The sequence below is a fragment of the Heloderma suspectum genome, chromosome 3, assembly GCF_057233095.1.
Source record: "Heloderma suspectum isolate Gila_16-S chromosome 3, 16-S_ref, whole genome shotgun sequence".
In the NCBI taxonomy this organism is placed as follows: domain Eukaryota; kingdom Metazoa; phylum Chordata; class Lepidosauria; order Squamata; family Helodermatidae; genus Heloderma; species Heloderma suspectum.
Window position 1 is genome coordinate 141,335,967 of NC_139460.1, and position 16,672 is coordinate 141,352,638.

Consider the following 16,672-nt stretch of genomic DNA (forward strand, 5'->3'; position numbering starts at 1 on the left):
AGCTGGCAACATGCACTACACTAACAAAAAGAGGAGGTGGCATTTCAGCACTTTTAAGACTGTGTTGTGTTTTGTGACCATGGTGGGCATGGATTATGTAGTGGTTAAACAACCCTCAGATAATTCTAAAGCACCCCGTGGGTTATGCAAGGGTTGCACAACACAACAAACCGCAAGCTGGAGTTGCACATCCAAAATGGCAGCCACACTCACCACAGCCTCCCTGTGGGTTAACTAACACATGGTGGGCTGTCATGTCGTGTGAACAAGCCCAATATCTCTGAAAAACAAAGTGTTAATATCTACCATCAAAAGTATTTATTTCACTCCCTATAAAGATAACAAATAGAGAAAAAAATGTATCAACTAAGAGATATACATACATGTTGAGATGGAATTATTTATGTCAAGCTGTTATGCTGCTACAACCTGTTTAACAAGAATCTGAAAAGTAATCTAACTCTTAACATCTTTGGTTGATTACATAAGTGACCAAATCCTATCTGTTTTCCCAGTCAGAAAACGAAGGCTAATGTCTAAAATCACTTCTATAGACTGGACCGCAAGACAGAAGGCTACAGTGCACATGTTATACGCAAGAGCCTCTGAAAGCCCAAGGGAAGGCTCAGGCTCACATGCTCCCCTCTCCCTGGTGGCTTGGAGAACTATGGCAAAGTTTAATTTCATTTTCCTCTAACTACTGGCTTGTCATTACCTACAAACCAGGAATTGTAATTTGAAATAAACTCTAGTTTCTATATGTCTTGGAACCAGGCTACCTGAAATACTGCCTTCTCCCATATGAGCCGGCCTGGCTTTTAAGATCTTTGGGAGAGGTCTTTCTTTTGGTACCATCACCTTCAGAGGTGTGCTTGGTGACAATGCAAGTGAGGGCCTTATCGATGGCTGCTCCCAGGCTGTGGAACTCCCTGCTGAGGGAAGCTAGGTTGGTTCCCTCTCTGCTGTTCTTCTGCCAGCAGGCAAACACATTTTTATTCAAGCAGCCTTTGCTGTGTAAGCTGGTCTGTTGGGTTGGGTGCTGTTTTTATTCTGTTATTGTTGTGTTTTTAAACTGTGTTCCTCTGACTGTAAGCCATCTTGAGTGCCATTTTCTTGGTAGAAAGGAGGGGTACAAATCAAATCAAATAATAGTTTGCTAAACCAGCCAACAAAGGAATCCAGAGTTTATTTTTGGCTTGTTTAAAAATTGACTAAGTTTGTTTAAATCATGATGCCAGAGTTGTATGTAATATGTCAGGAATTGGGGAAGTGACAATGAACTTTCCAGGAGTCCTCCTCCCCTCTTTGCCCCGGTACAGAGACTAGAGATGTAAAATTTCTGGGAATTTTGAGGCTATGGAAAAAAACCTTTTTCCTTCTTTCCCCCCTGGAAAAATAGGAAATTTTGGAAAAATTGAAAAATAAGCAATACTTATTTTTAAGTGCTCTTTACCTTTTAAGTGCTCTGTAGTCCGAAACATCCAGAGGACACCAGGTTGGGGAGGGCTGCTTTAGGAACATAAAGAAGCCTTTCTGTTCCTAAAGTTATTTTATGTATGACTTAGTTTGCTCATAAAAGTGTCTTTATATTTTAAAACTTTTAAAAGTAAACTCAGTAAATTTGTAATTATTGTCTGAGTATATTAGAACTACATTAAATGACTGCTAGAGAATCTATAGAAGAAAACCCAAACTGTTAAGAATGCATGTTTACTGTCAAGAATGCACAATGACTCACATATTGGGAAACCGAGCATAAAGGTCTATCAGTAAAATATACTTTAGATCAATACTTTTAATAAGTAATGCAAGAAATAACTACGCTGGGAATTTTACAGAGAGGGTTAAAAAAACATTTTCCTCCATGGCTTCATTATTTCTAGACATTTTACATCTCTTTCTATAAAAGTGTTCTTATTACATAGGTTTTAGAAATCATTTTGGGGGGACTAAAGGTTGGGTAACAATATATAAATACTTTGTCTTAAATTCTAAAAGAAAAATTCATAATCCAAAGTTGTTCAATTTTTCGGGAAAAAACAGTCCTTGGAACAAAACATTTTTTTCCATAATTTTTCCAGTTTTTTTCCGGGCCTTCACATCTCTAGCAGAGGCTCATGCACATAATGCTAAATCCTTACTTAGCATTACGTGAAAAATTGGCCAGTGGCTCCACTTCGACATAGCACTAAACTATACTTTAGCATTATGTCAACAATCGCTGAGCTTGTGAACTCCTCCTCTTCCAGCATGGCAGCAAAGGGGAGATAAGAAAGCTTTTGCTTCTGTTTTCAACTAACCAAAATTTGTTGCTATGTGTGAGCCTACACAAACTGTGGTTAGTCTTGGCTCTAGTTTGAATGAACAACCAAACTTTAAACTGTGGTTAATTATCAGATCAACCATAGTTAACATTAACCGCAATTCCAGATTCGCACAGAACAAACCACAGTTAGTTGAAAATGGAAGTGAAAACTTCCAATCTCCTCCTTACTGGCACACTGGAGGATGGGAAGGAAACATACAAGCTCAAAGCTCACTCATGTAACACTAAAAAGTATTATATTTGAACTGAACCATTCTGTAATACTGACCAGCTCAAATGTCACAAGGACTGAAGTCCTATGCTTTCTAATCACACAAGGCAGTATCCAAGCAGGCCGCACCGCAAGTGCGGCCTATCACAGGTTTTGTACTGCAAGTGGAGCCCACCGCTAGCGCAATGGGGATTTAGCGTTTCCTTTAGAAAGTCTTGAACCGAGCGGACAGGCTCGTTTCTGGATCAAGACAGGTCAGGAGAGCTTCCTTATGCGAGCTTGACCAATCTGCCCTGTTCCAGAAACGAGTGTTTCCGCTTGTTTCCGGTTCCTAGAGAAAGCACTAAACCCCACTGCGCAACAGGTGGGTGCCACTTGAGGAATGGAATTGGTTGTGGCTCCCACTTGTGCAACAGCCCACTTGGATACTGCTCACAGCTCAATAGCAATCAGGTGGATGCACAGACTCTTGATTTTTGCAAAATAGTCACCTGCATCTATAACCTAACTTGTCACCTTGCTGCATACTCACAGAATACACACTGTCTAACAATCTCATTTTTACAAATCTATACTTTAGGTTTTTCAGGGTTAGGGACCGACCTATCTATACATTCTATATGTTCTACGAGGTTTTTTTGTACAGGGCTGAACAAAATAGAATAAAGAAGCAAGCATACAAGCTTGGGCTGTCCTCCTACTGTACCAAAAATACCCCTAATCACAAAAAGGAACTTCAGGAATTTATTTAAACAAATGTAACCTTTCTGCCATTAACATATACTACTAGAGTTCAGAACCAGAGATCATCAATTCTGGGTGAGAAGTTATAAAAGTAATTTTCACAAATGAAATATGCATCTTCTAGGAGGTACTTACACAAAGGTCAGAGCTGAAGACCATAAATAATAGAAAATGTCCTGACACTGGAACAGCAACTCTGACAAAATTTATGGTGAAAGCAATGTAGATTCTCACTCATAATTTACTCTATAGCTAATACATTTAGGAACTGTTGATTACAAATATTCTATTTCAGTAGTCCTAGGTGTCTGTGCTAGAAACAGTAGTGAATTTTTATCTTAGGAAAAACTGACATTTAAGAAATGCAAAATGCTTGGGGGAACTTTGATTGGGAATCCATTATGTATGGGAATTTATTGAAGAACAGAGGAGCCTAGTTCAGTAATAGTGGAAGAGAACGTAAATTAATATAACCTGGTTAAGTAAACCAGAAAAAGGCCAATACATGTTGGACAGGAATCAGGGCTTAATAGATAATCTTTTAAGAATATGAGCTAGTAAAAGAAAGAATTTGCAAAAGATAGGCATGTGCTGTGTCAATACTACAAGAAATGTTAAGTATACAATTTGAGAAGGTGAGGTCAAAGCAGACCAAGAGAAAGGTCGTGCTTCCAATTTAGTAAAGATGAAAATGCTGCAGGGTAAAAACTGTATTATCAACTACTTGCAATAGTACTGCATGAAGATAGTTATGTGAGCATGGTAGTGAGAGAACTAGGTTGGTGTTGTGAAAACCCAGGTTCAAATCTCTGCTTAGCCATAAAGCAATCTGGACAGCCATGGGCAAGTCACTCTCTCAGACATGTTGTGAGGATAAAATGTGATAACCCCTGAACTACTTGAAAGAGGGACAGGACACAAGTATAAATATTTAAATGCTCTCCATGTGCCTTGTTTTCTTGCAAAATTGCTGTGATATGGACAACAGGCCATATTAGTATTGTGAAATCACCAAATGGCAGAAAAGACCAAAGCAGCAGAAATTGCCTTAAAAAACAAACTTTCTATTCCTTCATCTCTTTATAGGAGAGAAGAGGCACATACTTACTTCTTCATCATCTGGCTCAGTCTCCTCCGTTTCCACTGCTGACATATTTGTGGCAGGCTTGTTCCAAGCCAACTTCAGGTCTTGCCCTTTGAATCGAGCTCCATGGATAGCAGCCTAAAAGGGAACATAGGTCATGCTGGATCAGACCAAGGATCAGTCTAGCATTCTGAATGTTCACAGTGGCCAACTAGCTGCCTGTGGACATGAGTACAACAGCACCCTCCTGCTCATGTTCCCCAGCATCTGGTGTACACAGGCATACTGCCTCTGATACTGGAGCATATAGCCATCAAGATTAGTAGCCACTGATAGCCTCATCCTCCATGAATTTGTCCAATCCCCTTTTAAAGCCATCTATGTTGGTGGCCCTCACTACATCCTGTCGTAGCGAATTCCATAGTTTAACTATGTGCTGTGTGAAGAAGTACTTCCTTTTATCTGTCCTGAATCTCCCACCAATCAGCTTCATGGGATGACCCCGGCTTCTAGTATTACGAGAGAGGGAGAAAAACAGCTCCCTATCCACTTTCTCCACACTATGCAAAATTTTGTACAGCTCTAACATGTCTCCCCTTAATCGCCTTTTTTTCCTAAGCTAAACAGTTGTACACATTATAACCTTTCCCAATAGGGGAGTTGCTCTAGCCCCTTGATCATTTTAGTTGCCCTTTCCTGCACTTTTTCCAACCCTACAATATCCTTTTTAGGTGCAGTGACCAGAACTGTACACAGTATTCCAAATGTGGTTGCACCATTATTTCTATAAGGGGCAGTTTTAAACTTGGTAGTTTTATTTTCGATTCCTTACCTGATCATGCCTAGCATGGAATTCGCCTTTTTTCACAATGGTCACACAGTGGGTCTACATTTGCATTGAGCTGTCCACCACAACCTCAAGATCTCTTTCTTGGTCGGTCATTGCTAGCGCAGATCCCATCAACATATACGTGAAGTTGGGATTTTTTGCCCCAACGTGAATTGCTTTATACTTGCTTACACTGAACCACATTTGCCACTTTGATGCCCATTATCTCAGTATGGAGAGATCCTTTTAGAACTCTTCACAATCCCTTTTGTTTTAACCACCCTACATAATCGGCTGTCATCAGCAAACTTGGCCTCCTGACTGCTCATTCCCAGTTCCAGATCAAGGTTCCAGAATAACATCTTTATGAATGCTCTTTTAAAACAGAAAATATGTCCTCAATAATCAACAGCCCAAAGGGAACAAAGAACAGGGCTACACCCAAGATAAGCTGTGAGAGCACCTCTGCAGACCCTGGATGAGGCCCAAAGAACTGTCCCAACTATTTCTATCGCCCCATTTGCATATAACAGCAGCACACCATGGGTTAATTGACCCACAATTTGCCACAGCGCATGCCCAGCCCATGCCTCTGCCTTTTGAATATGCAACCTCCAATTGCCCTAGTTGGAGGTTATTCCGTGATGTGAGAACTGAGACTCTATGACCTGGTTCACACGTAATGACAACCCAGAGTGTGGGTTGAGTATGGGTAGTCATTGAATTGTGGATGAATTGTACGAAGACCCCAGAGTTCACAACCCAACAACAAACCATGGGTTCTCTTGCTGGGCTGTTCATCGTTTAAAATCCATAGTTAAACACAGTGCAGGTTTTGCACATAACAGCGCACAATTCAACAACAACCCACATTCAACCCTCACTCTGGGTTGTTATGTGCAAGCCAGGCCTATGGGTTAATTGTGGGTTAAACAACCCAAGACCTAATTGAGGGTTAACTGTGAGTTGTTTAACTCAGATAAACCCACAAACTTTGTTTGGAAGTAACAGCAGCATTCGGTGGCAATTTGTGGATTAACTTGGGGTTGTCAATCCCACGAACAATCGTAGTGCCCAGGTTTGGACATCATGGTATCAAGTGACAAATGCAGCATTTTTAGGTTGTGGCTGGATACTGTGCACATCTCAACAATTCATGGGTTAATTAATTAACCCACGAATTGCCACAGAACACTGTCAGTACATCTGAACAGCCCCACAGTGTTCAGGTTCACATGTCACAGAATAACCTCCAATCAGAGACTGCATATTCAAAATGGTGCCAACATGCAACCCCAGCAAACTGTTAATTAATTAACCCACAATTTGCTTCAGTTACATGAGAACCAGGTCTGCGTGTTCAAGAAATTTCTGGACTGGTGTTTCTAGAACTGCAGTTCACCATGCCACAGGCAAACCACTTTTGAAACTGACTATAAAAATCAGTTTCTGATATGGCATTGAAGTTTGCTGCTCCAAGAAAATAAAAATTCAATTTGACATGCCCAAGTCTTTAAGTAGCTCAATGGATCCTGCCCCCAGTTTTCAATGCAGGTGTGAACAAGTCCTTCCCCTGTGTCTACAGGTACTCACTAGAGTGTAAGGTAGCTTAGTATTTTATCACAGATTACTAGTTTTCACAGTCAAATGTAAGTTTAAAATCAAACATGGGTAAAGCCTTTTCAGGTATTTTAAAACAATATATCTGTAAATCAAGAGTGCACAGCACAATGAAGAAAAATGAACTTAGAGTCCTGAATTATTTCAAGATGCAGGTAACATAGTGTACAAAGCAACCAATTGTTACTGAACAATCTCCTCATTGGTGTTTTGCTTCTGAAATATTGATAATTTTTAATCTTCATATATTACTACTACTCAAAATAAGTTACCCTGAAAATAAAATAACTTAATATAAAAAAATTAAACTTAGTGAATATAATGTCTTCTGCCGAAAAGCATTCTATTTTCTGCAAAGGCTGGGTAATTGAAATGTAAAAAAAAATTTAACCTATGGGATATTCGTGCCTTCTTAAGTACCAGATGCATTAAGTGGCTGCTTTGGAAATAGTATGTTCAAATTAAAGTAACATGAACTAGCATAAATCAGCGTTAGCAACATTCCGAAATAACTGCCACAGTCACAAAAGATTTATAGTACAATCTGAAAGTACAGCATAATGTGAAATGTGGAAACAATTACATGTTCAATGACATCTGAACATGAATTGTGTGATATTAAAGTCCCCAGGTATAAATTTTAAATCTGTACATATAAATTTATGATAAATTTTAAAAGATTCCACGCCTATTAAAATGCAGCTAAGGAGGGTTTTTTTGTCCATGGTCTCATCGCAATGTCACAAACTGGAATTTTAAATAATACTTATATATGACATCTGAGTTCAGAAACAACTTGTAATCTTTGAAAGAAATTACTGCAACATAAAAATGCAACATTTGATGACTAGGGAATCCTCTTTTCCCAAGCTCAAATCTACACGACCATAAAAAGTAAACCTTTTTTATTCAAGGCAGTAAAATATTAGTTACCATTCCTTCAAAGGAAGCTTTTATGAAGCTGCAACTGCTTTAGAGATTAATTTTTACTTCCAATTACTATTTAAAATATATTTGATTTACTAACAACTAGAAACCTAACTTGCAGATTTTTTATTTATACATATGAACTTGTGTTGTTGCTTTCAAGTTTATCAGGCTGCTCTGCCTCTGTTTGAAAAATTGCCCATATCTATTGCTTAATAAACTTACACAACTTCAAAACTGAGAAAGGTGCACACACAAAAAGCTTTTTATGATCCCTTTATTATACATGACATAAGGAAAGAGATTATTCAATTCACTACGTACATAAAGGAATCTTTTTCAGGCGATCATGCTTTTAGTTTCATTTTTGGGATAAGGGTTTTTCCATACTAAGACATTTGTCATTGATTTTTTTTGTATAAAACTTTTTTCACCGTTAAGCAGCAAATATTATTAAAATGTGCCACTTGTTAGAGATTCCAGTTTTAGGATTCTGCTATTCACAAATGGGAAAACAATGCAACAAGGAATCCATACTGAAGCTCTTTTTAGAACTGCTAAATCTTATGATGCACATTTCCTCTTGATTTTTCATCTTCAATTACAATCTGAGGTAGAAAACTAAGCCGAAGAAAGCTCTAGTGTACTAAACGTTAATAAGAAATAGAGCACAGGCCAATGTTTCCAACTGCCTAGTCTCCCACAAAACAGCTAAAAAAATGTGGGAAATTACATTTCCAGAAACTCTTCATTGCGGATGACCCTTATTACCCACCTCTCCCCCAGTATCTTGGATTGTGATACAAAAGTATGAGGAAGGGACTTCTCTTCCCCTATCCCACTTATTTAATTTAAGCTAGAATAAAACTGTGAGTGAAAAAATCCTTAGAAATACAATTACTCGGAACAGAGAACCCCTATATAATACTTAAAAAAAGGTAATTTCAACCTCTCCATGAAAACCAGTTTGAATAAAGGATATACTTACTGCTTCCGCTTCTGCTCTTGTCTTGAAAGTAATCACTGCATGGAGAGATGAGTCATCTATCTGGCAGTCTTCAATTTCACCATATTGCTTTTTAAGAGGAAGAAAATCGTCAACTAGTTGAAATATTTTTTTTACATGCAAATGCTAGACTCATGGCATGGAAAGACTATTAAGAGTCCTGGCTTGACAATATGACCTAATGATCCCAAATTACTATGATAGGTGTAGAACCCAAAAAACTCCAGCAAAGTTTTTAAAATGGTTGAAAGGGAAACTGAAGAATGTGCAGTGAAATAAGCCAATTTAAATATCAGCAGAGATATTCCGTTTTTAACAAATCAGACCCACTCTGATTATGAAACTTATTCCAAAGAGTAGCCTAAGAATGTCATACATTAGCTATATTTGACTTTGCTTGATCTGAGCTTTTGATCAAAAGACAAGTCAATTCAGCTCTCAAAATAAGTCATGTGATGCTGTTCTTAGCAAGAACTATTTGACAATAAACTCCAAGTAGGAAAACCTAGGCATCAAACAGACCAATTTGGGGTCGGGTGGGAGTTAACGATTTGGTTGTTTAGCCCTTACACAACCCATCGATCTGGGTGTGCACATCACACTCACAAGTCAGACCAATAAGAGGTTGGTTACAGAAAACAGAAGCAGCACAAGGGAAGCAGCATTAACCCACGATTTGCCACTGTGATGTGTAAACTGGCCAATACACTAGAAACACCCCACCCCCTGGGGTGCTGCAATTATCTTCTACATGGGAGATAACTTCCATGTAGAAAAATCATAATGTGAGAAGCATCTATTAGTTGCGTCTCTCTGAATAATGATTGCTTTTTACCTTTTTAGCACAGACAGACAAGTTCAGAAAGGCATTAAAGCAAAGCTGCTGTTATGGCTGTAAGGAACAGCCCTTCCCTGTCATTTACCATCCTCTCCTGCATTTTGTCACACACTCTTTTCATCTCTTCAGAAATGTATTATAGTATTTGCCCAATCTAAGGAATTCTTCTAGAAGTTCAAGATATAAATCTGATCTACAACCCTCTGGCCAAGCATTTCATTTTCACTGATCACAGCCTAAACTGTCATAGGAGGTAGACTGCCAAGACATGCCCCAGATCAGAAGTGGAAGTTGTACATACCGCAAAATGAGGCAGGAGATCTTCTCGGTCATTCTCTGTAAACGCAGAGATTTCAAGTGCCCTAGGACGATGATCCACCACAGCATGAACAGAAACACCTCTTCCTCGACCTCGTCCTCGTCCTCCCCTACCTCTCCCACGAGAGACACCACGACCTCGTGTGTGAAGTCCTCTCCCACGCCCTGAGGAAAGAATTCCTCGCTTTGCAGCCTAGCAAGTAACAACAAAGTTTAGTAGTCATGCAAGCCCAAGTGCTTAACATACATTATTATTGTTGTTGTTGCTGTTGTTGTTATTATTATTGTTAACCTTACAACAATTCTAAGACATGCCTGACTATTAGCCCCATATTGCAGATGGGGGCTCAGAGAAAGAGAGAGAAAGAAAGCCTAAGGCTACCTAGTGAATCCATGGCAGAGGTGAGATTTGAACCAGAGATTTCCTGATTCATAGCTTAGTCCCTTAGCCACTACACCAGCTCTTTTTAAACAACACTGTAACTGATGCATCTGGAGGACCTTTATCTAACATTCACACTGAAAATAAAGAGCCTAGGAACTCTTGTCCTCAATGATCTTTAAACATTCCAGAAACCCGTGTTTATCCATTGATCTTTTCCCATAATCTGTGGCAGTGAATGACAGTCTGTTTTGTCTTGGTGCTTGTTCATACACGTTCCATTTAGAAATACTATATGCTTATGCACCATTAGATGCTGATGAAGACATCAAAGAAAAATTTTACTCCCAGCTGGACACCATCTTATCAGAGATACCTGAGGAGGACAAAATTATCCTCCTGGGTGATTTCAATGCAAGAGTTGGGCGTGATTTTGATTTGTGGCCGGGGACCATTGGGAAAGAAGGAGTTGGCAATAGCAACCAGAATGGAATTCTACCTCTGACTAAACGTGCAGAGCATAATCTTGTAATTACCAACACACTCTTTCGCCAGAAAAATAAATTTAAAACATAATGGAAGCACCCTCGGTCAAAGCACTAGCATCTCCTAGATTATGTAATTGACCGTGCCAGAGATCGCTGCAATGTACTCCTCACCAGAGCCCATGACAAGTGCTGACGACTGCTGGACAGACCACCGATTAATTCATTCCACGATTGCCATTAAGATTGTCCCTCAACGTAGGCTCCAAGGAAGAAAACTATGACGTAAAATCAACGCCCAATCCCTTCAAGATCCTATTAAGCAAGGCTGCTTTCAAACAACTCTTAAGGAACACCTAACTATGGAAACCCCTGAAAATGTCGAGGAACACTGGAATAAACTGAAGATCTCCATTATCGCAGCCTGTGAACAAACTATCGGATACCAAACTAAGAAACATCAGGACTGGTTCGATGAGAATGATAGGGAGATTGAACATATTATTGATAAGAAAAGGAAAGCCTTCCAAATATGGCAAAAATACATCAACTGTGCCGCTAAGAAAAAAATCCACGCCAGTGCAAAGACTGAGGTCCAAAGAAGAACTAGAGAACTTAAAAACACTTGGTGAATAAAGAAAGCTCAAGAAATCCAACATTTTATTTATTTATTTATTTATTTATTGCATTTATACCCCGCCTTTCTCCCTCTCACAAGGAACTCAAGGCGGCTTACATTATCCTCCTCCTCACCGTTGTATCCTCACAACAACAACCCTGTGAGGTAGGTTGGGCTGAGAGTCTGTGACTGGCCCAAAGTCACCCAGCGAGCTTCCATGGCCAAGTGGGGACTAGAACCCGGATCTCCCGGCTCCCAGTCCGTCACTCTCACCACTACACTACACTGACTCTCTTTTACAGATGCCCATGATGTACGGGGCTTTTTTAATGCCACGAAGGCCATCTACGGACCAACAAATCATGGTACAAACCCCCTACGCTCAATAGATGGTGCCAAACCCCTAAAGGACAAAGAGTCTATTGCACTGCGTTGGAAAGAGCATTACCACAACCCCCTTAACCGTAACTCTATTGTGGCTGATGAGGTCTTCTTGCAAATCCCACAAAAACAAACCAGAGATGAGCTTGCAGCATCCCCTAGTTTGGAGGAAGTCAGTAAAGCCATCAACCAAATGAAAAATAACAAAGCTAGTGGACCCAATGGGATCCCTGTTGAAGTCTTCAAAGAAGGTGGGCCTGAAGCTATACGACAGCTTCACAAGCTGATTGAAAAAATCTGGATGAGGGAGGAGATCCCAGCAGACTTCAGGGATGCCATAATTATCACTCTCTTCAAAAAGGGTGATAGAACAGATTGTGGAAACTATCGCGGCATCTCCCTTCTAGCGACGGCAGGCAAAATCCTGGCAAGGATCCTTGCAAACTGCCTTTTACCTATCTCAGAAGACATCCTCCCTAAATCCCAAAATGGCTTCCGCCCCTCCAGGAGGACAGTGGATATGTTCTTCACCACACGGCAGCTCCAAGAAAAATGCAGGCAGCAAAACCAACCTCCGTACATGGCGTTTATTGATCTGACTAAGGCCTTCGACACTGTAAACCGAACTGCTCTCTGGACCATCCTTTTGAAAACCGGATGCCCTAATAAATTTGTGAACATCTTGAGGCTCCTCCATGACGACAACGATCTTGGATAGCAATGGCTCTCAAAGTGATCCATTTAAAGTGGAATCAGGCATTAAATAGGGATGTGTTATTGCTCCAACTTTATTCGCTATCTTCATTGCTATGATTCTACACCTTGTTGGAAGGGAAACTTCCTGCTGATGTAGAAATCATATATCAAACAGATGGAAAACTTTTTGATCTCAGTAGGCTGAAAGCAAAAAGTAAAGTAATTACAACCTCTGTCATAGAACTTCAATATGCTGATAACATAATCTGCGCACATTCAGAGGAAGATCTCCAAACTATCCTAGACATCTTCGCAGAAGCATATGAAAAGCTCGGCCTCTCGCTGAACATCAAAAAAACAAAAGTGCTTTACCAGCAAGCACAAACCAACCCCTCTGTAGTGCCATCAATCCAGCTTAACGGTGTGATGCTGGAAAATGTCAATCACTTTTCTTATCTTGGCAGCCATCTCTCTACAAAAGCCGACATAAGACACTGAAATTCAGCATCGCCTGAGCTCTGCGAGTGTAGTATTCTCCCGAATGAAGCGTAGAGTGTTCGAGGATCAGGACATTCGCAGGGAGACCAAAATGGTTGTTTACAAAGTCACTGTACTACCGACCTTACTGTACGCCTGTGAAACATGGACCATCTATAAACGCCACCTCCAACTTCTTGAAATATTTCATCAACGCTGCCTCCAAAAAATTCTGCAAATTACTTGGGAAGACAGACGAACTAATGTCAGCATACTGGAAGAAGCAAAGACCACCAGCGTTGAAACAATGATTCTCCAACATCAACTTCGCTGGACCGGCCATGTTGTTCGAATGCCTGATCATCGTCTTCCAAAGCAGCTACTTTATTCCCAACTTATGAATGGAAAACGGAATATTGGTGGACAGCAAAAGAGATTTAAAGATGTTCTTAAAGCTAATCTAAAAAAATGTAACATAAGCATTGAGAACTGGGAAGCTCTAACCCAAAAGCATTCCAACTGGAGGTCAGCCTATATTAAAGGTGCTATGGACTTTGAAGAAGCACGAGTACAGGGCGAAAGGGAGAAACGAGCTCAGCGGGAGGCACGTCAAGGAAACCCTCACTGTGACCGCCTTCCACCTAGAAACCTATGTCCTCACTGTGAGAGGCTGTGTGGATCCAGAATTGGCCTTCACAGCCACCGGCGGACCCACTGCTAAGACTCTACGCCTGAAGACAATCTTACTCGGTTAAGAGTGATCGCCATGACTATATGCATGATGGGGTAACAGACTCTCATGATCAACCCCAGCATATGTATGTTGTACAGAGTCAGAGAAGCAAAGCAGGCAGAAAAGAGTTCCTTGAGGCTTCTGCCTACTTTTTATTTCCCTGTTCATTGGGACAACATGACAGCTATATGTGGTACCTGCATCATCTAACAGGGCAGCAAATGCCAAAATGAAGTCTGGACATGGTAAGGTTGCTTCCAAAGAAATGAAATTTGAAATACCATTAATAAAGTTGGCATTACTTCCGACTTGATTTTCACATGGTTTGTATACACACCTCCAGACTTTTATCACAGGTACAGTTTGGAAGCAATAATATGCAAAATTCAGTCATGTGTTTTAAAGGGAACGAAGCAACTATTTTGGATGAGATGGCCTTCTGCCATACAATCCAGTAACTCTAGGATTAATACGGACTCAGTTTGGTTAATACATTATTAGCATGCCACACTTTTTTAAAGGCAGTGTGTCTTTGAGAGAAAAAAAGACAGTTCAGTGAATGGCTACCAGTTCTAAACACCAACAGCACCATCTATGGGCATATTTAAAAAATGCATATGCCACTCACAAAGTTATACCAGATGACTTACATTTAAAGATAAGAACTGCTAGAAAACAAGTGAATAATAAAAGTGAAGAGAGAACTAGGACCTCTCTATTCCAAGAAAAGAGACTCACTAATGTATTTTAAAAGAATTTCAAATGCAGATAACTCTGATCAAGTTAAAAAGGCAGCACTGACCATCAAAACTGAAATAAACTTACTTCAAGCTGCAGTTCTGTGTACTTTCTTCTTAGTTCAGTAACCTCTTCCCCAGCCTGCATCTTCTTATACAAGTCCAACTCTGTATCCAGTAGCTCCTTTTGCATCTAAGGAGTTACTAAAACAATTTAGTATCCAGTTCTTAACTCACATGGAAAAACATGGCATTAAATAACCAGACTCCAATGGCGCATTACAATGGGGCAAGTCCTCAGCACAGACATTAGCAGACCTCTAGGTGAAGGAAGATTGCTAACTGAGCAGAAGGGCTCACCTTATTTTTTTAATGAGGAGGAAAACTAAGGTTCAAGAGCTAATTTTGACCATGAGGAAAAAAAACCCTCATAAAACCAGGATGAAACAGTTTTCTATTATCACAAGCTGACTACCCTTCTCTCTCCACCAAAGACAAATAGATAAAGAAAATGGTGGTACTAAGAACACCTTGGGATATGGCATGACACAGTTATTTGTCATGATCCAGTAGAAAGTGAATGGTGTAGGGATAAAGCACTGGACCCGGATGAGGAAGGCCTGGGTTCAAACTCTGTTTCTCCATAAAGCTCATTGGATGGCTTTAGGCTAGACCTTTCCTCTCCACATAATCTACTTTTTGAGATTGCTGTGAAGGATCCTTGGAGGAAGGGCAAGACACAAGTTGTGATCATTTGTTTCAGCCACTTTAGGAACTTCAGACATTATAACAAAATTAAGTAAAATTAAAGAAAAATCAGATTAAAGGGATTTGAAAAGAACAAAATCTGAATACCTGTGTCTTTGTTTTCATGTTTTTCAGCGGAGTGCCTGCTGGGGAGGAGACTCCTTTCAATTCATCCTTTAACTTGGTGATACTGTTAGTCAAAGTCTCCAGAGTTTTCATGATTTCAGCCTTGTCCTCTGGCTTCATTGTTTTATTCTTCTCCAGCTTTGAAATCAGCATCTATTGAAATAATACATATTAATAACAGGACTCTTCTGCAGGAGTACCATTTCTTATCTTCGAGATATACAAAGAACATTTCTGTAAATCCCCCACCCCCCATCAACATGCATGTTAAGTCCATTTTTGAACACTGAGGATTCAATAAAAATTTCCTCCAGATACAACCTAATATGGAAACTTGCAAAATATCCAAACTGGCACGAACACAGTCAACTAAAAACAGCTGAAATGAGGACCGGGGCGGGGTGGGGGGGTGGGAGGATTTGATACCAATTCTGTCCTGGTGTAAGAGCATAAGAGGAGCCATGCCAGATCAGACCAAGGCTCCATCTAGTCCAGCATTCTCTTCACAAAGCAGCCAAACAGCTGCCTGTGGGAAACCTACAAGTAGGACATGAATGTAATAGCACCTTCTCTCTCATGTTCACCAGCACCTGGTGTACATAAGGCATATGGCCTCAGATGCTGGAGGTAGCATATAGCTATCATGACTAGTACACCTTTGATAGCCATCCCCTTTTAAAGCCATCCCAATTGGTAGCCATTACCACATCCTGTGGTAGTTAATTCCATACTATAACTACATGCTGTGTGAAGAAGTATTTCCTTTTCTCTGCCCTGAATCTCCCACCAATTAGCTTCATGGGATGACCCCGGCTTCTAGTATTATGAGAGAGGGAGAAAATGTTATTTATTCATTCATTCATTCATTTCATTTTTATCCTGCCCAACAGCCAAAACTCTTTGGGAGATTCACAAAAATTAAAACCACAAAACACAGCATAAAATAATATAAATATGAAAGCTTAAAACCACAATTTAACAGTACAACAAGAATAAAACCTAGCAGCAATGCATGTCTCTCTATCCACTTTCTCCACACCATGAAAAACTCTGAATACCTCTATCACGTCTCCTCTCACTAGCCATTTCTCTAAGCTAAACAGTCCCAGATGTTGTAGTAACCTTTCCTCATAGAGGAGTTGCTCCAACCCCTTGATAACTTTACTTGCTCTTTTCTGCATTTTTCCAATTCTACAATATCCTTATTTAGATGCGGTGACCAGAACTGTACACAGTATTCCAAGTGTGGTCATACCATAGATTTGTGTAAGAGCAGTATGATACTGGCAGTTTTATTTTTGAGTCCTTTCCCAATTATGCCTAACATGCAATTTGCCTTTTTCACAGCAGCTGCATACTGAGGAGACATTTGCATTGAACTGGCCA

The 16,672-nt window shown here is 40.0% G+C and overlaps 1 protein-coding gene across 7 annotated transcripts in view; it reads right to left on the reverse strand.

The window, feature by feature from the left end:
• RBM26 (RNA binding motif protein 26) overlaps window positions 1-16,672 on the reverse strand; it is an 82,455-nt gene that overhangs the window by 15,167 nt on the left and 50,616 nt on the right. For all 7 annotated transcript variants that reach the window (XM_084844725.1, XM_084844721.1, XM_084844719.1 and 4 more), the window contains 5 exons: window positions 15,269-15,439; window positions 14,502-14,606; window positions 9,887-10,096; window positions 8,730-8,816; window positions 4,390-4,503 (listed from right to left, as the gene is read on the reverse strand). In XM_084844725.1, the coding sequence (XP_084700851.1) occupies window positions 4,390-4,503; window positions 8,730-8,816; window positions 9,887-10,096; window positions 14,502-14,606; window positions 15,269-15,439 (687 nt within the window). The remainder of the gene's footprint in view (window positions 1-4,389; window positions 4,504-8,729; window positions 8,817-9,886; window positions 10,097-14,501; window positions 14,607-15,268; window positions 15,440-16,672) is intronic.